This window comes from Notamacropus eugenii, chromosome 5 (assembly GCF_028372415.1).
Source record: "Notamacropus eugenii isolate mMacEug1 chromosome 5, mMacEug1.pri_v2, whole genome shotgun sequence".
Lineage (NCBI taxonomy): Eukaryota > Metazoa > Chordata > Mammalia > Diprotodontia > Macropodidae > Notamacropus > Notamacropus eugenii.
Genome location: NC_092876.1, coordinates 96459484 through 96483832, shown reverse-complemented (window position 1 = coordinate 96483832; position 24349 = coordinate 96459484). Strand labels below are relative to the sequence as shown.

At 42.1% G+C, this 24349-nt stretch overlaps 1 protein-coding gene across 3 annotated transcripts; it reads left to right on the top strand.

Moving 5' to 3' along the window:
• The first annotated feature begins 1586 nt into the window (after positions 1-1586).
• On the top strand, positions 1587-19004 carry ART1 (ADP-ribosyltransferase 1). 3 transcript variants are annotated; one of them, XM_072610275.1, is made up of 5 exons: positions 1595-1675; positions 6859-6971; positions 7240-8011; positions 9791-9832; positions 14541-19004. In XM_072610275.1, exons 2-5 carry the CDS (start codon positions 6909-6911, stop codon positions 14642-14644), a joined length of 981 nt encoding a protein of 326 aa, XP_072466376.1. In that variant the 5' UTR covers positions 1595-1675; positions 6859-6908; the 3' UTR covers positions 14645-19004. The 3 variants fall into 3 exon arrangements, with proteins under 3 accessions (XP_072466378.1, XP_072466376.1, XP_072466377.1); XM_072610276.1 differs by lacking the exon at positions 1595-1675 and adding an exon at positions 4712-4980; XM_072610277.1 differs by lacking the exon at positions 6859-6971 and having other exon boundaries at positions 1587-1675.
• Positions 19005-24349: the final 5345 nt, after the last annotated feature.

Sequence of the window (24349 nt, the reverse complement as noted above, 5' to 3'; positions counted from 1 at the left end):
GTAACTTGGCAGAGGAGTAAATACTTCATCTTAGACGTTGTGATTCAGAAGGAAGGAGTAGAAATTTGGAATGAATTTGACATCCATCCTCAATTTCAGGAGAGCAGATTTCAGGATCTTCAGAGGAAGGGTAGTCTCCCATGGTTTAAAATTCTACCTGGGATGTCTGTCTAGGAGAGATAGGAAGTTCTCAAGGACAAAATTCTGAAGACACAAAATAGAGAATTTCAATGTGGAGAGAAAAGAGTAGTTATCTAAAGAGATGGACGTGAATGCACCAGAATTCACAAACCAACTTAGATTTTCAAGAAAACAGATATGGAATACAGAATTAATAAATCACCATGGCAGGATCCTGTGAGAATAGTGTAAGGAGAGCTATTGCTCAGAATGAATGTGACTGATGAGGAAACCTAAGGAAGGGTATTTTCTCCCCAGTCTCTATCAGGAAGACTCACAGAAGGAATAGGATTTGTTGCTCAAGATAGATAGAATGAAGACAATGGATGATAAAGAGAAAGCATAGCTACTAAATTCTTATTTTGCTCCTGTTTTCTTTGCTAAAGGAGAAGGGAAAGGGAAAAAAAGAGCATTTATTAAGTCCCCACTATGTGCTAGGCACTTTTACAAGTACTCTTTCCTTTAATCCTTACAACAACCCTATGAGGTGCTATTTTCATCCCCATTTTAAAGTTGAGAAACTAAGAAAGACAAAAGAAACAAGTAACATTTCCAGAGTCACACAGGAAATAAGTGTCTGAGGCTGGAACTTGGGTGTTCCTGACTCCAGACCCAGGTCTCTATCCATTGTACCATCTAACTGCTAAAAGGAATGATCCCTGGACTGGAAAGGGCAGAATGAATATGGCTGCTAAGACGGTAATAATATCCAAGATAGGTTAGAAGATAGTAAGAAATCTCCTAGCTGTCTTTGATGAGTTCAAGCCATCTGGCCCAATGAAATACAATCTCAGTAATGAAAGACCTAGAATATGTGATTACTGAGCCATTGTCAATTGACCTTTGAAAGACCATAGAGAATGGGAGAGGAACTGCAATATTAGAGAAAGTCAATTGATATCCTCATTTTCAAAAAAGAAAAAAGGAAGGAAAATGGAGTTTATAAACTATAGAGCAGCATGCTATGAATTATTATCTTGTTTTCTTTTGGACTGCTGCCTGATATCTTCTTAACCCTACACTGGATTTTCTTTAACTAGTCTTTGATTTCTTTTGTCTTCTTCCTAATTTATTTTCATTCCACAAGCTGATTTCCTTCTAGATTTCTTCCCAACCTTCTTCCTGACTTCTTTTTAGACCCCTGATTAATCTATTTAGTCCGTTGCCTGATTTTTTTTCAGTCCCCTATCCAATTTATTTTTATCTCAGACACTTGTATGTCCAACTCTCCATTCTGCAACCAGGAAAACACGCCAGGGAGGGGCAGACTCAGGGCCAAATTGGGACCTGGGCAGGAAGGAGCCCATCCAGAAATAGAAGGCAGAGGAGGGGGGAGATTAGTTTCCAAGCATTTGTAGGAAAGGGGAGAAAGGGGAGGAGAAATGAGGGAAGAGGGGTTCTTATATAAAAGAAACTCCTCCTCCCCTGGGCCTGGAGCCCTGGAGCTCAATACCTGCCTTCCCCTCCCTTGTCCTCTACCCATGAGGAGGTCCAGGTAAGGGGTACAAATTTCTATACTGGGAAGGAGGGTGCTGAAGGTTGGAAGAGTTAGTAGGGAGAGGTTCTTCAGGGCTGACAGGGGTGGGGGGGGGCGGTATGAGAGAAAGACAGAGAGAGACCGAGAAAAAAGAAAGCCAGAGCCAGAGAGAGAAAGAGATAGAGAGACAAAGATACAGAGAGATAGAGAGACAGAGAAAGGGGGATCAGACATCTCCAAGATCTTAGAGATCCCAAACCTGAGGTCAAGTAAGGAGAAGGGGCTTGTTAAAGGTCACCAGTAAGTTAGTGATAGAGCCAAGACTAAAACCCACATCTCTAGACTCCTCACTTAGGGTTCTTTCTAATTCAACAGAAAGATAGGAAGGTGGGATGAGGAGGGAAAAGAGACTGGAAAGTCAGGTTATAGAGGGGACACTTCCAAGGTCTGTATTCTAGCACAATTGTGAGAAGAGGGGGAATGGACCAATGTTAATCAAACCTAGGGTGTGAATTCCAGGCCAGGGAGGAGGGCAAGACAGGGCTGAGGCTAGGACTGGTCTAGGGGCCCCTGCTTTTAGAGCTATGTCCACTAAGAAATATGACATCAGGCAATAAGCCCTCTTTCCCCTCCCTTCCCTACCATATCCTATTCAGGAGCATCATGCTTAAATTTGCTAACAATTAGAGCTATCCAAAAGTGCAATGGGGCACTTTGCTTTAATTTTTAATTTTTTTCTTTAAGTAGAATTTTATTTTTCCCACAATTACATATCAAGAAAATTTTTGGCACTCATTTTCACAAAATTTTGAGTTCCAAATTTTTTTCCCTCCTTCCCCTTCCCTCTTCTGAAAATGGTAGGCAGTTTGACATAATTTATACATATGCTGTCATGTAAAACATATTTCCATATTCATCACGGTTGTGGAAGAAGAAACAGATCAAAAGGGGAAAAAACCATAGGAAAGAATAAAGTAAGTGAAAAAAATTTGCTTCAGTCTGCCTTCAGAGTCCATCAGTTCTTTATCTGGATATGGATAGGATCATTGTGTTGCTGAGGAAAACTGAGTCATTCATAGTTGATTATCACATGATGTTAGTGATACTTTATACAATGTTTTCCTGGTTCTGTTCATTTCACTTTGCTTCAGTTTGTATAAGTCTTTCCAGCTTTTTCTGAAATGTGCAATGGTGCATTTTGAAAGACAGTGGGATCCCCATCACTGGGAGACTTCAAGCACAGTCTGGGAGGCCACTTGTTGGAAAGAAAGGATTCCTGTTCAAACATGGATTTAACTAGATACCCTCTGAGAGCTCATCCAAGTATGCGATAATGTGAATTTAGAGTCAGTTTCATTGATGTTTCAGATGACAACTCTAGGATGCAGTCTTTTTCCTAATATCTTGCTTGGATGGGAAGAAAAGGAAGTCATCCTGGACCTGAGACTTTTTCTTCACTCATGCAGCTTACCATTCCCTGTTTTGGTGTCAATATTCAATAAATATCTATTAAGTACCTTCTATGTGCCAGGTACCATGCTAGTAATAGGAGATACAAAGAAAGGCAAAAAATAATCCCTGCTCTCAAGAAAATCAGTCTAATGAGGAAGACAGCAATCAATTAATATGTGTTTATTAAGTGCCTACTATGTGCCAGGCACTGTGCTAAGTGCCAGGGATACAAAAAGAGGTAGAAGACAGTCCCTGCCCTCCAGAAGTTTACATTCAAAAGGAGGAGACAACATACAAACAACTACGTACAAACAAACTATATACAGGATAAATAGAAGGCACAAGCATTAAGGGGCTTCCTGTAAAAGGTGGGATATTAGCTGGGACTTGAAGGCAGGAGCCAGAATTGAGAAGAGAGAATGTTCCAGGAATAGGGAATAGCCATTGAAAAGGTATGGAGTCGAAGATGGAGTGCCCTGTGTTTGGCTTCTACCTGGTCTGTAGCTGCAAAGAACTCAGTGTGTGAAATCAAAAGCCCTTAGTTTGAATCCCAGTTCTGAAATGTACCAGACAGGTGACCTTGGACAAGTCATTTCTGTTCTCTAAGACACAGTTTCCTCATCTGTAAAGTGGGAGAGAATACCTCTTATTTTCTCTACTTCACAGCAAGGAGGAAAGTTTTCAAAACCTTAAGAGATTATATTATTGGTGATTTATCATTATTCCTTTATCAAGGAACAGATGAAATAATTTATATGATACTGTATTTTCTTATTTCAATGGATCTCATCAATATGAATATTCTCTCCACTGGTTCAGGTTGCAACCCATCTATACATTCTCATCTTAGATTCTCCACAGAAGAGGTACCTAATGCGATGGAGGAATTCCTTTTTAGGTCTTTTTTTTTTCATTTTGTAGGTACTGAGCCATCCATCTGTTATCCCTTATTCTTGCCACATGACTGATCTACCTTTTCTGATCCTACATTTCCTTCATGACACCACTTATGTAGCTTCTTGAGCATAAGTTGTCTTTGGAAATATGCTGCAGCCTCTTTCCATTATCTGTTTGGTGACCTGAGGAACCTAGATGGCCCAGTGGATAGAGAGCTGGACATGGAGTCAGAAAGATCTGAGTTCAAAATCCTGCCTTGGATTGTGTGACCCTGGGCAAGTCACTTAAACTCTCTCAGACTCAGTTTCCTCCCCTATAAAATGAGAGTAATAACATTGCTTATGTCAGAGGGCTGTTGTGAGGATCAAATGAGATAACGTGCATAAAGTACTTTGCAAATTTTAAGGTATTCTATAAATATATTAAGATGTCACTATATTATATAATATAATAATACAATATAGTAAGTTATTAATATATTGACATAAATAAATATATTAATATATTATCCATCCATCTATATTAAGATGCTAATATATTATATAATATAATTAATATAATAATATTAATGCAAAATATTAATTAATACTATAATTATAAGATATTAAGATACGTATGAAAGATTTCTTCTTGGTGAGTTTTGTTTTATACATTCAGGTTTTTTTTGTTTTCTTTTTTGCAATCAACACATAACAAATATAGCAGGGTCCTATTTTACTCACCTTTCAGTCAATTGTTTGATGATGGTAATGAAAATAATAATAGTTAGCCTTTATACAGCACCTACTATGTGTCAAGATACTATGTTAAGAGTATTTTGCAACTCTGTGGGATAGGTGATATTATCATCCTTATTTTACAGATGAGGAAACTGAGGCAGACAGAAGTGAAATGAGTTGAGTTGCTCATAAGTGCTGGAGACTGGATTTAAAATCAGGTCTTTCTGATCCCAGGCCCAGCACTCTCTGCCCCAGGTAAGGGTTTGACTAAAGATGAGTTCTGCTGCAGAAAAATGTCCAAAAGTCTCCTATTTCCATCTCATATTTTTATCAGGGATGCCTCTGATAGATCATCCTTGTAAGGACTTTATAAAGATGAGATGATAGGTGCATGGATCAATAGTTACTACTAATGTTTTCTCAATCACTTTTTTTTGGGGGGGAGGCCAGGATATTAATCTCCTCCATGGTTTTTTCTATTCTTTTAACATCTTTCACTCCCTGAGATCTTCTGTCAAATAATCCTTGGATGCTTTCAGAACCGTCACCTCCAGCATAGATTTCCTCATGTATGTATTTAGTCTAATGCAAGTGACCCTCTGGGGCAGCTAGGTGGTGCAGTGGATAGAGCATTAGGCCTGGAATCAGGCAGACCTAAATTCGAATCTGGCCTCCGACACTCACTAGCTGTGTGACCCTGAGCAAGTCACTGTTTGCCTTAGTTCCCTCATCTGTAAATGAAGAAGGAAATGGCAAACCATCCTCATATCTTTGCCAAGAAAACCCCAAACAGTCAACGAAGAGTCAAACAAGACTGAAAAGTGAGCTGATCTTCTAGACTGGGGTGCCACTTTTACTCCTTAGCATAGCCCAGTCAAGTCAACAAGCATTATTTAAGCACTTGACTACTGCTAAATCCAGGAAAGACCCTGGATGAAAATAAGAATCATAGCTGGCATTTATATAGCACTTCAAGGTTCACATATATATATATATATATGTATGTATGTATGTATATATATATATACATACATATGTATATAAAATCTGTTTTGTTTGTGGGTATATACAATCTATTATGTATTATCTGATTTGATCCTCATAGCAACTCAGTGTGTGACCTGCCCAGGATCACACAACCAGTAAGTGTCTGAAGCAGAATTTTCACTTAGATCTTCCTGAGTCCAGTTCTATCACTCTATCTACTATGTAACCTAACTTCATGTCCTCTAAATGGTCCTGGTCCCTCTGTAGAGTTACCATGTCACTCCTTCCCTCAGAAATCTTCCTTGGCTCCCCACTGTCTAGAAGATAAAATACAAGTTCCCCAGCCTGCTGTTCAAAGATCTCTGAACTCTTGTTCCAATTAACTATTATATTCTGTATTTCCCATTGCCTTCCTTCACTTCCTCCATTCCAGCCAAACTAGATTATTAGCTCTTGTCCAATCTCACTTTTCCAAAGCTGCCCTCCTTTATTCCTTCGTCCACATCCTCTCTGCCTTCAAGACCCAGCCCAAGTGCCACAAGCCCTCCTAAGGTGGACCCCTCTATACATTTTATCAGAGTACCTTGTCTCCCCCTTCTCATTACATAACCCAGTCCTCATCAGACAAGCAGCTTCTTCAGATCATGGACTGGGTTTTGTAATTTTTTTCCTTTCTCTGCATCTCCAGTATTGAGCGCAAGGACTCAGGATGGTAGAGATAGGGACACTGTGATTTCCTTGAGATAGGGAAATGCCTTTCACCAGTTCAGGTTGGCATATTCTCTGCAATTTATCATCTAAGAGGGCTGCCTCCAACACTGGGAAGTGAACCCAGATCTCCCTGGATCAGAGGATATCACTGTTGGTTGAATTGGGGAAGGGTGGGTCAAGTAGCTGGAAAGGACCCTCAGGTATAATGGATAAGTCGAGGCCTGAGAAGTCAGAGGACCTGGTTTGGAATCCAGCTCTCTTATCTACCAACTGCAGGATTTGGGTCAAGTCTCTGATTCCTTATCTGTAAAATAAAGAAGATGGGACTGGGTGACAGAGAGCTCCCTTTCTAGCTCTAGATCTGTTGTCCTATGAAGAAAGACAATAAGAACTTTCAGGTTCAGCTTCTTCTTGCCTCCTCTGCTTTCCCTCCAGATCTTCCTGGCTCTGACCTTGACTCTGGGGGACAGACAGACGGACGGACAATGCAGGCCCACACAGTCACGTCCCTGTTGCTGGCAGCCCTTCTTCTAGTGGAAACCCCAAAGGTACATGCCTGTCTCTGTCCCCAGCTGAGATAGAGGAGGAGAAAAGCTGACCCTTGTGCTCAGGGGGACCCCATTCTGAGGGGAGGGGCATGGTCTCTGCCCTCAGAGAGTCCTTGGTCTGAAAAGAAGACAAGGCCCCTGTCTTCTGAGAGCTTCTAGTCAGATGCTCTCAGCCCCTAGTCTCTTTGAGTTGTGCTTTTTGTCTCTGAGGCCAAGGAGGTGAAGACTGGACAGGGGCTGAAACATGGTGATGCTTCTTTCCTTGCAGGTCTGGAGCCATCAGGTCTCCCACCATGACGTCTTCTCACGAGAGTCTCCTCTGGATATGGCACCAGCCTCCTTTGATGACCAGTATGCAGGCTGTGTGGCAGCCATGGAAGCGGCCCTCCCTGACCTCAACCGAACTGAGTTCTATGCAAGCCCCGTCTATGCAGAGGCCTGGATATCGGCAGCTGCCCGTTGGCAGGAGCGCCGGGACTGGGAGCTAAAGGGGATGCCTACCTCTCGACGACTACCACCGCCGGGCTTCAGGGATGAACATGCCGTGGCCCTCCTGGCCTACACAGCCAATAGCCCCCTGCATCGAGAGTTCAATGCAGCGGTGAGAGAGGCTGGCAGGTCCCGAGCTTATTACCTCCGATATTTTCCTTTTAAGACTCTTCACTTCCTGCTCACAGAGGCTCTGAGACTGCTGGGTTCAGGGCAGCAGCCCAGGTGCCGTCAGGTCTACCGGGGAATACATGGGGTCCGCTTCCGGCCTATGGGGCCAGGGGCCATTGTTCGCCTGGGAGGCTTTGCCTCAGCTTCCCTTATGGATGCTGCTGCTCACCAGTTTGGAGACGACACCTTCTTTGGCATCTGGACTTGTCAGGGGGTAGTTATTAAGGGCTATTCCTTCTTTCCTGGGGAGGAGGAGGTACTGATTCCTCCCTATGAGACTTTCCGTGTGATCAATGCTTCATTACCCGCTCAAGGCCCAGTTCGTATCTACCTCAAAGCCCAGGACAAGGCCAGCACTTTTAACTGCGAGTATATCAAAGGTAATAGAGCCCTCACTCCCCAGAAGCCCCGAGGCTGAGAGATCTGCCTTAAGGAACACTTGGCTTGAAGGGGAGGTATGGCCCTTGCCTTGACCAGACCAGGTATACATAATATACATTGATAACTTCCTCCAGTCTGGGTCACCTTGCCTATGCCAGTCTGGGCTTCTGCCCAAAGCCTCAGGTCTCTTGATGCCCTACCCCCATCCCATGAAAATCCTCTACTTGTCAGGGCCCTATCTTGGCACCCCCAGGGCACCCTTGAGACCCAGAAGTCTACTCCAATGAAACTCCTGGACTTGGGTTAAAAAAACCAACCAAACAAAAATAAACCACTCAGAGGTAATGGTTGTTCAGCAATTCCTGTGAAAAAGATCACTATGTGTTAAGGAAGCAGCTGGCTGACTAAGTGGAGAGAACACTGGACCTAGAGTCAGGAAGACCTGAGTTCAAATCTAGCCTCAGACATCTTAGCTGAGTGGCCCTGGGCAAGTCACTTAACTTCCGTTTGTCTTAATCCACTGAAGAAGGAAATGACAACCATTTCCATAGCCTTGCCAAGAAAACCCCATGGACAGTAGGTCCATGGGGTGGTCCATGAGGTCACAGATATGACTAACGAACAACACCATGAATCATCAGTGTGGTGTGTTACCTAAAGAAGGTAATGCAGTCCTAGATTGGGCAAAGTGGGGCATTACTGTCCAGAATTCAGGAATTGAAAGCCACACTGTCCTCTGCTCTGGCCAGAGCACATCTGGCCACCAGATTTTCAGAAAGACATCTTCATAATAGCTAGCGCTTATGTAGCACTTTGAATTTGCAAAGCACATTGCAAGTAAACTCATTTTATCCTCAACAGCCCTGGGAGGTAGGTGCTATTATTATCCCCATTTTATTGATGAGGAAACTGAGGCAGGCAGAGATGAAGTAAGTTGTTCAAGGTCACATAGCTGTTTGGTGTCTGAGGTTGAATTTGAACTTAGGTCTCCCTGATTCCAGGTCTGGTGCTCTTGTGCGCTATGGCTTCCCTCTACCCACCCCCAACCCCCATCCCCCAACCTGAGCCCAATGGCCTCATTGCCACTTTCATAGGAGCATTTATTTAGCACAGAACAACCACCATTGTGAGGAAACTGGGAATGATGTCATCTGAGGGATATATGGCGGAAATGAGAAGAACAGTCTTGGGGTAAGCTTTCTTCAAGGTAGCTTTCTTCAAGGATTTACATTATGTAGCACAAAGCACTTTTCAAGCACATTTATATTATCAATTTAAAGTTTACAAAGCACTTTATAAACATTATCTCATTTTATCCTCACAACAACCATGGGAGGGAGATGCTATTATCCCCAGTTGGGGAAACTGAAGCAGACAGAAGTTAAGTGACTTGCCCAGGGTTACATAGCCAGTCTGAGGCTGGATTTGAACTCAGGTCTTCCTGAATTTCAGGCCCAGAAGTCTATCCACTAGCTGCCTATCTTGTAGTTGTCCTGCTTGGTCCTAGACAGTAGAACTAGGAGCAATGGGGTGGAAATTGAGGATGGACAGGTTTAGGATCAATTAAAAGAAATGCTTCCTCTCAATTAAAGCTTTTTGGAGGTGGCATGGGCTGCCTCAGGATATTTGAGCTTCCTTCCCTTTACTATAATGAGGGGAGACAGGAAGACCACCAATCAAGGGCATTGTAAAAGATCAGCTCCAAGCAGCCTCTGAGATTTCTTCCCACTCTGAGAGTCTAGCATTCTCTCCATTTTCACTGTTTTATTCTTTTCCAGACAAGCAATGTACTTCAAGACACTGCAAACAAAATAATTCAGGTAAGACAAGCCAGGGCTTTGGGTCATTATAGGGGAAAATGATTATGCCCTGGGATCTCGTGTGTCAGGTTAGGCAGCAAAAGAAAGGACCAAGTTACTGTCTCTTGTTCGCTGTGTTATCTTGGTAACTTATAAGTAACCTAGGTCCTTTTAAGTCTCAGTTTCTTTATATTGGGGATGGATGAAATGGAATCTACTAAGTGTCTACCCTAGAATAAACAAGTCTAGGGAAATTCCTGGGGGAGGAGGAGAGTGCTATGTCAGAAATAGCCCTGGCCTGGGATGTAGGAGACCCACGTTTGAGTCTTTACCATGCCACTAACTTGCTGTGTAACCTTGATACCTCCCTTCTCTGGGTTACTGATGAAGTTTCTCCATGTGTGAAGTGGGAAGGTTGGGCTCAAAAATCCCTTCCAACTATATCTTCTGGTGTCCTTCCAGGTCTAAGGTTCTATGTTTTAAGGTTCCTTTCACCTCTTACATTCTATTTCTTTCCTGTGTGCCTATGGCAAATAACTCTTCTTTTCTCCCTACTTACTTCCCAGTCCCTCCAAATTCTGTTCTCTGAACATTGTGTTTAGAAGGAAAGAAAGAAGAAAACAATTATTTATTAAGTACCTACTACGTGCCAGGCACTAGGCCAAATGCCTTGTGAACATGATTTCATTTGATCCCCACAACTCTGTAAGGTAAATGTTATTATTATCCCTGTTTTACAATTGAGAAAACTGAGGCATAGAGAGGTTAAGTGACTTGCCCAAGGTCACACAACTAGTAAGTGTCTGAGACCAGATTTGAATTGAGATCTTCTTGACTCCAGACCCAGTGCTCTATCTAGCTCTACCTAGCTGCCTCTTTGGCAACTGTCCTCCTACACCCAGTCAATCCTGACATCATCTTCCTTCGTCCTCCTCAAAGTCTCTCATAACTGTCCATCCCCCATTCCACTTGATCAATCAATCAATGGGTGAGCATTTATTAAGCACTTTGCATATTCCAGGGACTGTGCTGGGTGTGGGGGTCAAGAAGATGGAATCAAAACAATCTGCCCTCAGGGAGCTTATGTTCTAGCAGGGGAAGTCAGAACACACACTAAACAGAAGCAAGGTACCCTCAGAGGGGGCAAGGCACTAGCTGCCAAGGATTCTAAGCCTTCCCCTTCCTGGCTACATCTGTCTCATCAGTCTCCTTATCTTCAGTGGGCCCTGCTCCTTCCATCTTATACATTGGTAGGTCCAGGATAGACATCCTACAGCCCCGATCTGACCATTTCCTTCCCCACTGAGGAACCTATCATTATTCCTGCTGGCCCCCAAAAGCGTCCCCAGCCTAAACAGTCTGGTGTCAGCCTCCCGTATTAGAGTCATCTCCCTTCCCTACTCCTGTTGACTTTCCTCCCATCCCTAAAAAAGTGAAGAATTCACTATCCCCCTGAATACATCCTGACTGTTCACATAAGGCTTCTCCTCCTCCCTAGGAAGGTACTCACCTATCACTAATGGCTATTGAAACCTTATCCATGCTTCACAGGCCACCCTCAGGAAGTCTCCTCTGGTCTTCTCCAATCCCTCAGTCCATAACACTTTGTTGGGGCCCCTTCAATGACCTAGGACTTGCCCCGCCTGGCACAACAGACATAGATGTCCCTGGCTTAGCCGCTTGCTAGACTCTGAACTCCTCAGGCAGGGCCTTGGTTTTCTTCGTCAGCCTCTTCTACAGATCCTAGTACATGGCCTAATCAATAGTAGGTATTTAATAAATGATAGTTAATCAAATGAAGATCATAGGATCATAGATATGAATCTGGGAAGGACCATGGAAGCCATCTAGTCCAACCTCCTCATTTTATAGATAAGGAAACTGAGGCACAGATAAGTTAAGTAACTGTCCAAGGTAGATAGTAAGGCCCAGAGACAAAATTCAACTTTGCTTAATTCATCATTCATTAAGCATCTACTGTATACAAACACATATGTTTAATGCTGAGATAGAAAATTTGAATGTCTTAGTCTTTGTCTGATGGAGCTGGTAGGGAGGGAAGGAAGGGCAGTGGGTAGGAGAGGGGGAAAGTTAGGTTAAAAGACATACATAGATAATAGCACTGAAAAGCTGTGGATTCAAGTTCTGACTCTATTACTTACCATGGATACTGTATTTCACTTAACCTTCCTGAGAATCAATTTCTTTAGCTGTATATAGGTAATTGTAGTACCTACTTCACAGGTGACCTAATGAAAAGAAACCTGTTATACCTTCATATAAACCTTCAGAGGCTCTAGAAAATAAGAGTTCTGAGATTTTCTATGAAAGGGATTTGCATTCTGATCCCACCTCAGACATCTCTAGCCCTTTCAAGTTGATAAAAGTCTTCTGCCTTGGATCTCCTTTGATGTCCTTGAGATATGCAGGGAAAATATTATTATGCCTGTCTTTTCTGTAGAGAAAGAAAATGAGGCCTGGAAGGAGGAGCAACCTGCCCAGTGAACCAGTAAAGGAGTGCAGATTTGTGCTCAGGTCTTGGGATGCTCCAGACCATAACACTTTCTTCGCTAGCTCCCTCTTTTTTAATGGCTTAGCCCAAAGCAAGCACAAATGAATGGTGGATTTGGGGGTGTTGTGACAGACCAGCTGGGGGAAGACTGGCATGGGTCGAGCTTAGTGACATTACTCCTCCTTCCCTCATCTCAGGAGTTCTTGTAGGCTGGGGAGGCCAAGGGGAAAGAAAATGCAGCTCAGTATAGATTAGGAAGGCGAGCCCCTGTGAGGTGGGGACAGAATTGCCAGAGGTAACACCTTGAATCAACTAGTGGTAGAACCAGGGGTGAAGGAAGGAGCTGGTAGTCTCTGGATGTGGGATCCTTCTAGATACAGCACTGTGTCTCTGGTTCCCTCCCTAACCCATGGACCAATCTACCTGCATACACATCTCCCACTCCTCAGCTGAAGAATGACAGACTCCTGTGAAGGCAGGGGTCTAGAACTGGGGATTTTAAATGTTTTGGAGGGAGGCTGGGAGTGTCAGTTTCTCTTTCTCTATCTATGTCACTTCTTAAAAAAATCTGTCTCTGTTTCTGCTTCTATCTCTTTTGCTTCTCAAACTATCTGTCTGTCTTTGCTATGAGCCTTCTCCATCTCATTTTGCTTCTTTTTCTCTGACTCTCTCCATTTCTCTCTCTCTTTCTTTCCCTCTCTCTCTCTCTCTCTCTCTCTCTTGATTTTTCTGTCTCTGTCTCTCTCATCTCTCTCTCTTTCTCCCTGTCTCTCTCATCTCTCTCTCTCTTTCTCTCTGTCTCTCTCTCTTTCTCTCTCTCTCTCTGTCTCCATGTTTCTGTCTCTCTCTCTTTCTCCCTGTCTCTCTCTCTCTTTCTCTCTCTCTCTCATCTCTCTCTCTTTCTCTCTGTCTCTCTGTCTCCATGTTTCTGCCTCTCTCTCTTTCTCCCTGTCTCTCTCTCTCTTTCTCTCTGTCTCCATGTTTCTGCCTCTCTCTCTTTCTCCCTGTCTCTCTCTCTCTTTCTCTCTCTCTTTGTCTCCATGTTTCTGTCTCTCTCTCTCCCTGTCTCTCTCTCTCTTTCTCTCTCTCTCTCATCTCTCTCTCTTTCTCTCTGTCTCCATTTTTCTGTCTCTCTCTCTCTTTCTCTCTGTCTCTCTCTCTTTCTCTCTGTCTCTCTCTCATATCTCTCTCTCATCTCTCTCTCTTTCTCTCTGTCTCTCTCTCTTTCTCTCTCTCTGTCTCCATGTTTCTGTCTCTCTCTCTTTCTCCCTGCCTCTCTCTTTCTCCCTGTCTCTCTCTCTCATCTCTCTCTTTATCTCTGTCTCTCTCTCTTTCTCTTTCTCTCTCATCTCTCTCTCTTTCTCTTTCTCTCTCATCTCTCTCTCTTTCTCCCTGTCTCTCTCTCTCTCTTTCTCTCTGTCTCTCTCATCTCTCTCTGTCTCCATGTTTCTGTCTCTCTCTCTTTCTCTCTGTCATCTCTCTCTCCCTCATCTCTCTCTCTTTGTCTCTCTCTCTCTCCCCCTCCCTCCATTCATCCATCTCTGTCTCATTTTGTCCATCTCTCCCTCTTTATGTCTTATTCCATCTTTTCTCCCTGTTTCTCTTTCTGTCTCTCTTTCTGTTGGCATGTTTTTATCTCTGTCTTTCTTTCCATCTCTCTCTGTATGTCCCATTCTTGTTTCTGTCTCACTGGGTCTCTCATTCCCTCCATCTCTCTTTTTATTCCTGTCTCACTCTCTGCCCTGATCTCTCTGTTTTCTTCTCTGTCCTTCCCTCTCTTTGTATCTTTGTCTACTTTCCTCTGTCTTACTTTCTGTTCCTCTTTTTCTCTATGCCACTATGTCCCTGCCTATCTCTCTTTCTCCCCGTCTCTCTGTCTCTTTCTCTCTCTCATCTCTCTCTCTCTTTCTCTCTGTCTCTCTCTGATCTCTCTCTCTCTCTGTCTGTCTCCATGTTTCTCTCTCTCTCTCTTTCTCTCTGTCTTTGTCTCTGTCTCTCTCTCTTTCTCTGTTTCCATGTTTCTGTCTCTCTCTCTCTTTCTCCCTGTCTCTCTCTCTTTCTCTCTGTCTCTCTCTCATATCTCTCATGTCCCTGCCTGTCTCATTTTCTCTTTGTGCTTTTTTCTCCGTCTTTCTCTTTGTGCTTCTCTGTCTTCTCTCTTCTTCCCTCTGTGTCTTCCTTCCTCCATGTGTACCTGGTCTTTCTTTCTCTTGGCAGCAGCAGCAATGAGGATGGAGCCCTTCTCCCCATCCCAGCATCTCCTGCCTCTGCTCTGGTTCCTCACGATGCTGATATCTCTTGACCTCCCAAGTCTCCTCTGACCACTGCCTAGCCTCATTGATTCGCTTCAGTTCAGTGTATCTGATCTCAATGCATATGTGACAAATATGTGTGAGTCAAGGCAGAGCTGAAAGATGTACCTGGCCTGATATCTTGGCACCTCAGTGCAGAGCATTGGTGGATCATAAAAGAAGACCATAAAAGGTCAAAACTTTGGGAGGCTGGATTGAGCCAGTCAACACTGCAGTATTTGGCCCCAACGCTGACTCATCATGCTACCCAGAAAGTTGGAAACCACAATCAGCTGGTTACTTCCCCTGCCCTACAACTAACAAACTGCCATCTGCTGCCCCCATATTTCCATTGATGCTGAAGTGAAAACCCCTTGCTTTGCTTCTCTGTTCATGATTTCATACCTGTACGCAGCAGTGCCCTACCCTTCTCCTCTTCCCAGTCTCCCCTGCTCTCTTCTGGAACCCTCACTGTATCATTAAAATACCCTCCCTTTATCCTATTCCATCTCCTTGAGCTAAGGGAAACTTGGTTCTATTTGGAAGACACTATACCCCTAGATAACCTCTCTACCCCACTTACCTCACTCCCATTGTAAATTGTTCCTTCTCTTATGTCACCAGGGACATTGGGTCAAGAGTTGACATGCATACTCCTTGCTCCCCACTGTCACTTAGATTTCTCTCTGTTATTGTCATTCAGGAACAGCTCCTCCTTTGAGGCTCATTCCATTGATCTATATCACCCTATTGACATCCTCATTACTCTTTGATACTTTCTCATTACTCCCTCAAGGTGTCAAATATTCACCTTCAAATTTTCCTCTTCCTATCTACCCTGCCTTCATACCTGGGGCCTCCCAGTTCTCCAAACTTCCTGACTCCCATCACCTGCATCTTCAACTTAGCCACATACATGAGGTGATCTCATACCTTAGCTTTCACCATCACCCCAAAATTTTTCCACTTCTATGATCTTGAAGTATGAAATGCCCCTCTCTGAAAAGAACATTCTATCCTTCTTTCTCTATCTCACTTCTAACCTATTCTTTATCCTTACCTGATTCTTCAGTAGCTCAATCCCTCCAATTTGTCCCCTGACTGGAACTTGGTTTTTGTCCTTTCATAGCCTTGACCCTCTATGTGACCCAGAGAGGTGTGGGAGCTCATCCAACAGAGGATATGTACTATCTTCCATCTTTGAATCCATTGGTCTCTTGTCTTTTTGCTGTTTGCTCACGTCCTTCTGGTCCTGACCTCTGGAACACCACTAGCACCACTGAATTTTTCTGTGATCTAACTCCTAAGTTGCTGAAAGCCATTGGAAGAAAGTCACTTGGGTCCATCACAAATTCATGCTATCTCATCTTAGCTGGGCTTCCACTACTGCATGGCAATGCTTTTATTCTTTCCTTATTCCCTTTTATTCTCTAAAATACTTCACAGATTAGCTATTCTAAATCTTTCTTCTTTTTTTAAACTTTCAGTGCTGCCTCTTTCCTCACTCATTGGCAGCAGGCAACTTTATCTCCTTTTTTATTGATGTAACAGTCACAACCTCCCCTGGGCTTCCTGCTCTTTCCCTTTCTACCAAAGGGTCCCCTTCTCAAGTCGGGATCCATGCACTTAGATGGGATTCAGTCCTAGAAGAGCCTGAGTCACAGATCATCTCTTGACCCTCCCACTATAGAGTCCCAGAAAGAATCACTTAAAGCCCATGTTTTCCTCATATCTAGTGTCTCACCAAAAGGGAAGACTTAAAAGGTTCTCAATATACGATGTAAATCAGGTACAGGACTGCTACAAAAGAAATTCTTAATACAAGAAACAGACTCACATTGACAAGATTTATACAAGCAGCAAAAATAACTCACAACTACTGGTAGTCTTTCATTGAAGCTAGTGCTTAAAACATCAAAACATGAAGCATTTTGTGAGATTGTTGAATCAGCATTTCACCTTTACCTCAGCACTGTACTGCCCAAACAAATGTCAGTTCCATATCTTCTGGCAAACCAAATGGATTGGACCCATCTTACTGCTGCTGGTCATCTTCTTCAAGAAATATTGGTGAAGTTGCTGGTGATTCCTCCTTTGACTAAGCCACCTTTGACTGAGGACCCAGGAGATCCTAACCTCTTAAACTTGCAAGGCTGCCTCCAAGGCTGGAAATGTCCATCCTGGGATTTCCTCTAAGATACTTAACCTCAAGAAATAAATAGAACAGAAAAGAATGTTTTATCAACACAGGATTTATACCATCCTCCATGTATTCCCACCAGTCACTATGTTTCAAAGATGAAGGAAGGGAAGGGCCTTTCAGCTCCCACAGAAAGAGGCTCTATGAGTCCTGGTATGATCAGCAGATAAGAAAAGAGAGAATGAGAGTGAGAGGACAAGGAAGGGGCAGGGAGAGAGAGAGAGAGAGAGTGAGAGAGAGAGAGAGAGAGAGAGAGAGAGAGAGAGAGAGAGAGAGAACAGAAACAGTCCCTTTAAGGTCCTCTTCCTGACCTAAAAGTCAGTCCTCCGTAGCAGAACCGTGACACATCTTCCTCTCCTTGAGCTGTCACGACATATAAAGATCAAGGAACAACTTGAGGTTTTCTCCATTGTCCCAAGATGACAAGCCCTTCACTGTTGAGTCACATGTTTCTCTGAAAGTGGCCAGGGTGCAGGTTCATCATTTCATGACATATTTTAACCAGGGCATAGCAGGGAGCATACTATTCACATCTCATTACAAGGGGAAAATTGAGGACATCTTTCATGAGCATTCTCATCTCCATTACTTCTTGTTTAAAATTCTTCTATATTATCACTCATCTTTTTTGTTCCAGTCACTGAAAAAGAGGTGTCTCTTCTCCTTGTCAAGGCTACTTCTTTTATTGGTGCCTTTTGTTCCATCCCTCCCCATCTCTTCCAGACAATGATCATTCCTTTTCTTTTCTCATCTTTCACATTTCTCTAACTTTCTTGATGTCTAAAAATACATCCAGGTATCTCCTAATCCTTACAGTCTTAATTGACTCTATCATCCTCTCAAGCTATGTTCTTCTCTCTGTCTCTCTCTGTCTCTGTCTGTCTCTCTCTGTCTCTGTCTCTCTCTCTGCCAAACTCCTAAAAAGAGTACTAATAGAAGTTATCAATATTCATTGTCTCCATTTACTCATCCCTCACTTGCTTCTTACTTTCTTGGAATCTGGTTTCTGTGCCTTCTGGTTCTGAACTTTCTTTAGCTTTGGGTACTGTTGACCAACTCCTTTTCTTTGATACTCTCCTTCTCTAAGTTTTCCTGCCACTCTTTTCTCCTTGTTCTACTCACACCTGCTGATCACTCCTTCTTAGTTTCTTTTGGAATCATCATCCACTTCCTACCCTCCAACTGTATGCAATTCCCTCTCTTTTTTCATGGTGATCCCATTAGATACTATGAGTTTAATTGTTCTGCCTAAATGATGTACTCAGCCCTAGTGTCTCAATTAGACTACAGTCCTGCATACTATAATAACTTTGCTGGCTGGATATTTCTAGCTAGGTTATCTCTATCTCAAATTCAGCATGTCCAAATGGAATTAATCATCTTCCCTCCCCTTATTGAAATTTCCCTTTCTGTCTTAATGACACCATCATCTTAATCACCCAGGTTTACATCTCCAGAAACATCCTTGATTCTTTCCTCTCCCTCACTCCTCACAATCAGTTTGCAAGTGTTCTTGATTCTACTTCATGGCAACTCTCACTTCAGTTTCCTTCTTTCTATTTACATAGCCATCACCTTGATTTAGGTGGACTTTCATCTCCTCACTCATAAACCACTGTAATACTCTTGTAATTGCTCACCCTGCGTCCATTCTTTCTCCTCTCCACTCCATCTCCCACTTACCTGCCATAGTAATATTCCTAAGGAACAGACCTGGCTGTGCAACTTTACTATTTACACAGTAGCTTCTTACAGCCTCTAGGATAAAATGAAAATTTCTTAGTTTAGTATTTAAAGCCCTCAACAATCTAATTCCATCCTAGTTATTTTTTCCCTCCTTTCATGTTCCAGTCAACTGGACTACTAGCTGTTACCTGAACTTGACATTCCATCAGTTGCCTATCATGGGCTCATATAAGCAATCTGCCACAGCAGAATGTACTCTCTACCCATCCTTATTTTCCTTCAAGGTCATCCTTGGGTGCCACCTGCTTCCTTTATCTTCTCCTGTCTTTTATGATGTCTCCCTCCTCAAATAACCTTTTTATTTACTCATTTGTATATGTACTATATCCCCTCAATAGATGGTGTCTTGCGGGCAGGAACTGTCTTATTTTTGTCTTCGTATTTTCAGCCGTAGAAGAGTGATTTGCATGGAAGAGATGCTTAATAAATATTTGATGAACTGAATTTATATTTGGTATTGATTTACCTCTTTATACCCCAGACACACAGTAGGGGCACAGGTATGACCAAAACATCTTTTCTTTTGGAGTAGAACATAGATTTACAAGCTTTAAAAGTCATCAATTCAAACCATTCCTTTAATAAATAAGTTCCATAGAAGCAAAGTGATTTTCTCAAGGTCCACCAGCTAGTAAGTAGCAGAACCAGAATTTAAATTCAGGTCCTCTAACTCTAAACATAGCACTCTTTCTACCACACTAAGTGGTTACGCTTCCAGCTTGGTGCATTTCTCCTCTTATACAAATGTAGTATGTTCCTCTTGTGATGAATGAAAAGTCCCAGAGACATAATTTCTGGGTAACTAACAATAAATTTTATTAATTATGGCTAGCAAATAGTTAATAAAATGAGGTCAATGGCACTCTGGGAAGACAAAGATACCCCCTGGAGAACAATGAATGCTTAAAAAGCCTTTGAGAAAGGGTAGAAATCAACTCTGATTGGTTAACAATCAATGAGGGAATAGACATATTAATGAAGAGGTGGGCAATCTTCAGTTCCTCCCACTTAGAACATGACCCAATCATGAGACTCAGCAGCCTCCAGAAATCTGAACAAAAGAATCCATCTCTACCCAGACTACTCTGGCTGATTTTCCCCTTCATAAGCTTCATAAGGATCACCCTAAATTCTAACAGAATGGCTTACTTCCTAAGGGTAAGATCTTGCCTAGACTGGTTTCTGTTTGTAAGGTCTTCTAGCTGGGTGAGGTCCCACCCAAGATTGAAAAGCAGGTATCCCAAGGATTTGGGCAATCTTATCTATCAGCAATATCCTTCAGATGATGGGAATAAGCTATAGAGGCTGGTTTCTGAATCAGGAAATAGGAAGGGAAAATCTTAATCTTAATTTAATAATTGATTATTAATATAAGTGAGAAATAATCATTTCTTTCACTTTCTTGGAGCCACTTCAATAATGAGGAGATAGGACCCTTCCATACCCACCCAAATGGAATTTCAGAGACCATTTAGACCAACCTGTACCTAAATAGCAATCTTCTCTACAATATCTTTACTTGAAGACATTTAGTGTGAAGGGGAACTCCAGACTTTCCAAACCAATATATCCCACTTGTAGAGAGATCTGATCCAGGTAGGGGTTGGAGTAGATGGTCTTTGAGGTCCTTTCCAACTCTAAAATGCTGTCATTGTTTGTGTTTTTCTTTACTTAAGTCAAAGTCTACCTCCCTACAATTTTTCCTCTTTCTTCTAGGTTCTTTCTCTCTACTAAGCAGAATAAGTGGAATCTACCTTCCACACATAAGGTATATAGTGATTTAGTTCCTGAGGGAAAAGAGACAGAGGTTGCCAACTTCACCAGTTCTACTAATCTCTTTTCAGCCTGCCCCTGGGTTGATTTCCATGTCAACAAGGAGCATTACAGTTTTGAAAGGAGTCTTTCTATTCTAGCTCCCATTCATCAATTTTGCAATTTAGTTAAAAGCATTCTCTTCTGGGATAAGTACAGGGGGATCCAGGCTAGCAACTCAAAGATATGATAGGCACTAACCCAACTCCATATAGGAGTTTGGAATTAGGAAGTCCAGGAGGGAAAGAGAATTTAAAAGACAGATTGGAAATGTATAAGGGCTTCTCTTGTTAGCTGGCTGGGATTTGCAACAGCTCTTGGAGCTACCAGCTGAAGTGATGGCAGCCCCTCTTCCTGTTGGAAAGAAGCCATATTGCAACCAAAGATCAGTGGATGGCAGTGGAGAGAAGCAGAATCTCCACCAAAACATTGGGCAGAGAATGAACAAAAAAAGTAATGCATTGCATCACAAGAGAGATCATCGTGACCAAAGTGTTAAAGTCATGAGTTGCCCCACCCAGGTATCCTCTACATGTGCTCTTTTATGCATATTCCCTGCACACATTTATTCCTTTCATGTGTTCTCCCTCATTTATAGAAGTGTCTCCCCACGTACATGGTAGAATCTTTCTTGCTACTTATTTTGTCATACCATTCAAATTGACCTAGTAAAAGAAACATATTGGCAGGATTTGTGAGTTATGGTTTTGAGTAGATGTTGACCCACAAAGGATTTCAAACTTGGAGTAGCTTTCTTGGGATTCACATATGCAGGGAACCTGGAAGTTACGCATAGGACTCAGTTATTGGGGTCTAAGCAGGGAAAGTTTCCTCTCTGGGTGTAAATGAGTTGGGAGTCTGGGCAGGTAAAAACTGAGGTCAGCTTATAGCAATGGTAAACAGGTGAATGGGTCTGCAAGGGTTGCTAGCTTTAGAATAAGGTAGTTTATTCTCCTCCTACTAGGAGATAGGAATGGAAGACACCTAGGGGAGTTTGAGACAAATAAGGCAGGGCAGGGACAAAAATGACAGTCTGGGTCTAGGCAGCTGGTGAGGAAAACACTACCTCCTGTAAGAGGTAGAACCAACTGTAAAGACTGGCCACCGGACAGGATTATGTTGGAGTTACTTAGACAAAAATATCCAGATATACTAAGGAGTGTGCAAGGACTATGCCAGGTTAGGGACAAATCAGAAATGAGAAAAAAAGTCATTTCCTGAGGTTATGGATCATAGTCTTTCAGAGAAGTTTGAAGGTGTCAAGAGTCCTGTGACCTCTGACTTTCCAGTGTCCTGCACCCTCTGACACAGACAAGGCTGTGATTTGTGACAACGAATCATCACTGATTCATTTAAAGATATGAATCAGTCAATAGTCAGTCAGTCGGTCAATAGATATTTATTAATCATCTCCTATGTCCCAGGCACATGCTGGGGATATAAAGAAAGACAAAAGACCACCCCTGTCTTCAAGGAACTTACAATCTAATGGAGGAAAGCAGCACACAAAAGCTGAAAAGCAAAGGGTGAGGGGATGTAAGGTGGCAGGTGCTGCTTGGTGTTTGTCCTTCTCAAGGGCACAATGGAGACATGCAGGGGAGTATAACTGGGTGGGAAAGGAAGAGATGGTTGACCTGGGCTCTCACTCTTCAAATGAAAGTCCTGGGGGGAGCTCTCCACCTTTCAATCCAATGCCATATGTTAGAGACACACTTGACACACAAAATAGTATCAAGTAAAATTTATTAAAATGGAGTTCAGAGGAGGGAAGGCCTTCTACATTCATTCCTTTGAGTCAACAGATGGTCTCCAGCATTGCTACTGGAGACTAAAACAAGGTTAGAATGAGGCTGGCTTCTCATAGAATCCCAAACTTTGAATCTTATGGGCCACCATCTCTTGGCCATGTGAGTTCATGTTCTTCTCTCTGATAGGATTTCTCTCAAACAGCTCATCAAGCTTGTGCAGTAGTTTCTGACCTTTTACCTGACTGTCCTCAGTCATGTGACTCTGTGGAAACAGAACTTCCTTGTTTCCCACAAACTACCCCTTTTCCTCTTTATTAAAATTTTTGTTTCCATACCTCAATCCAATCAATAAATACTTCCTTACTTTTTTGCCTCTATGGATTCTTCCCTTCAACTACCTCCCTTTATATGAATATGGGAAGGGAGCAAAGTTGACTGACAAATTGACAAATTATAATGGGCAGTCCCCATGTTATAAGTACAGATACAGGGATTCAAAAGAAAAAGGTAAATCAATGAATTGTTCATTTAGAAGTTCCATCTCATACAGCAGTCTGGGGAGGAACATCATCTGATGCAGTTTTCTGGTCTGGATGCTCGTTCAAACCATCGTCAGCACAGCATCTCAGCATCTCCTTCCCTTTATCTTCTTGTAGAAATCCAGATGTTCACTCTCCTACAAAACTGACCTTAATACAATTTTAGATGACCATTCCTAAGCTTTATATCCTTATCACTCTTACAAAATCAAAATTGGAATTTTGGCCAATTGTCATGTTTAAGAAATTCACATTAGAACCCAGTTTTTACATTTTAGATTAATTCACTATTCATTTTCTCCATAAGGAGGATAAGATTTCACTAAGGAATTAATAACAAGTTTAAATACAATAAATAATCATTTTTAACACAGTACATACAATCTCATAAAACAATTCCAACCTCTGTTTTTATGATGCTTCTTTTAAAGCATTTACAATATAGACCACAGACCATTTTTCTTTTAACATTAACCAACTGAGACAAAAGTAATGACTGTATGCTAACCTCACAGGCCCTTGATCTGATTTCTCCATACTATTACTAAAAATTAAAGGACCCTAACTTATTGTTGTTATTCTAAAATCCTAAGCCTAATAGCTTAATTTTTGGACTTAACCTCAGATGTGCCCCTTCCAACAATCTATTATTTAATCGATCTGGTATTATGCTTACAAAACCTTTGATTATAGGAAATTGCCAGTAAGAGTAGGGACATTTAAGGGAAACAACATTTTCCTAACTTCATGTCAATTCCAAGTAGGAGTAGATTGTCAACTGGCATTCAGTCAGGCTTAAAATTTGCCAGGTGTCAGTGGGGAAATTGAGTCAGGAGAATCCTATCTCAGCTCAGGCTGAACAGCCGTTCTCTGAACCTTCCCATGAGATCACCCCTTTGCAATTCGTGCCAGCTTCTCACAGGCTCACTGGCATCATGGATTAGTGACTCAGACTGTCTTTCTTACCATCCACACCTGGAGTTAGACTCAGTAGAACAGTCAGTTAATCATCCCATAAAATCTTAAAATAACAAGCTCCAATAATCAATTTCAGATATGACTATAATTTTACATTGGCTAAGGAACATCTTTCAAAGCAAGTCTTAAGTAGCTTACATGCCTTTCTATACTTCTTCTAGTTCCTGATTAAATAACAATCATAAAATCAAATTTACCATTAAAACCATGTTATTGCTCTAATAGATTGACATCTGTTTCCCAAACTTCCCTATACCTTTCTAACCATGCTCAATCTAAAAGAATGAGCTACACATATGATAAGTTCAAACACTAACTTCAACTTATGTTCATGAAGTGAGTTCAAATCAGAACATAAACACTTAAGTTTCCCATCAATGCAAAATATTACCAGAGGTTACCTGCCTCTAAGAAACTTAGACTGAAATTCTTTTCCCCAAACTTAAAATGTGTCTGATTTAGTCTCAGTAATTTGATTCAGCCAATTGTATTTATCCAGTTGGTCTTTGTAACATGTAAAGACCATATTCCAAGTTGGGACCTTTGTCCCTTACCCCAAAAGAGTTGTAGTCCCATTTGTCTAACAGGGTCCTGGAAAACCTCACCTTGAAAGCTCCTTGGATTTCCCCATTTGAATTGGCTCTCCTGAGGCCCATAAGCTTTTCCCTATCACTATGCCCTATCAATCCAATTTTCCAAGCTACTGGCCACT

Excerpts from the sequence above, each read along its gene's own strand:
- ART1 (XM_072610275.1), top strand. The coding sequence starts at position 6,909 with ATGCAGGCCCACACAGTCACGTCCCTGTTGCTGGCAGCCCTTCTTCTA. Across the intron at positions 8,012-9,790 it reads TAACTGCGAGTATATCAAAG|ACAAGCAATGTACTTCAAGA; the intron begins GTAATAGAGCCC and ends ATTCTTTTCCAG. Across the intron at positions 9,833-14,540 it reads CTGCAAACAAAATAATTCAG|CAGCAGCAATGAGGATGGAG; the intron begins GTAAGACAAGCC and ends TTCTCTTGGCAG.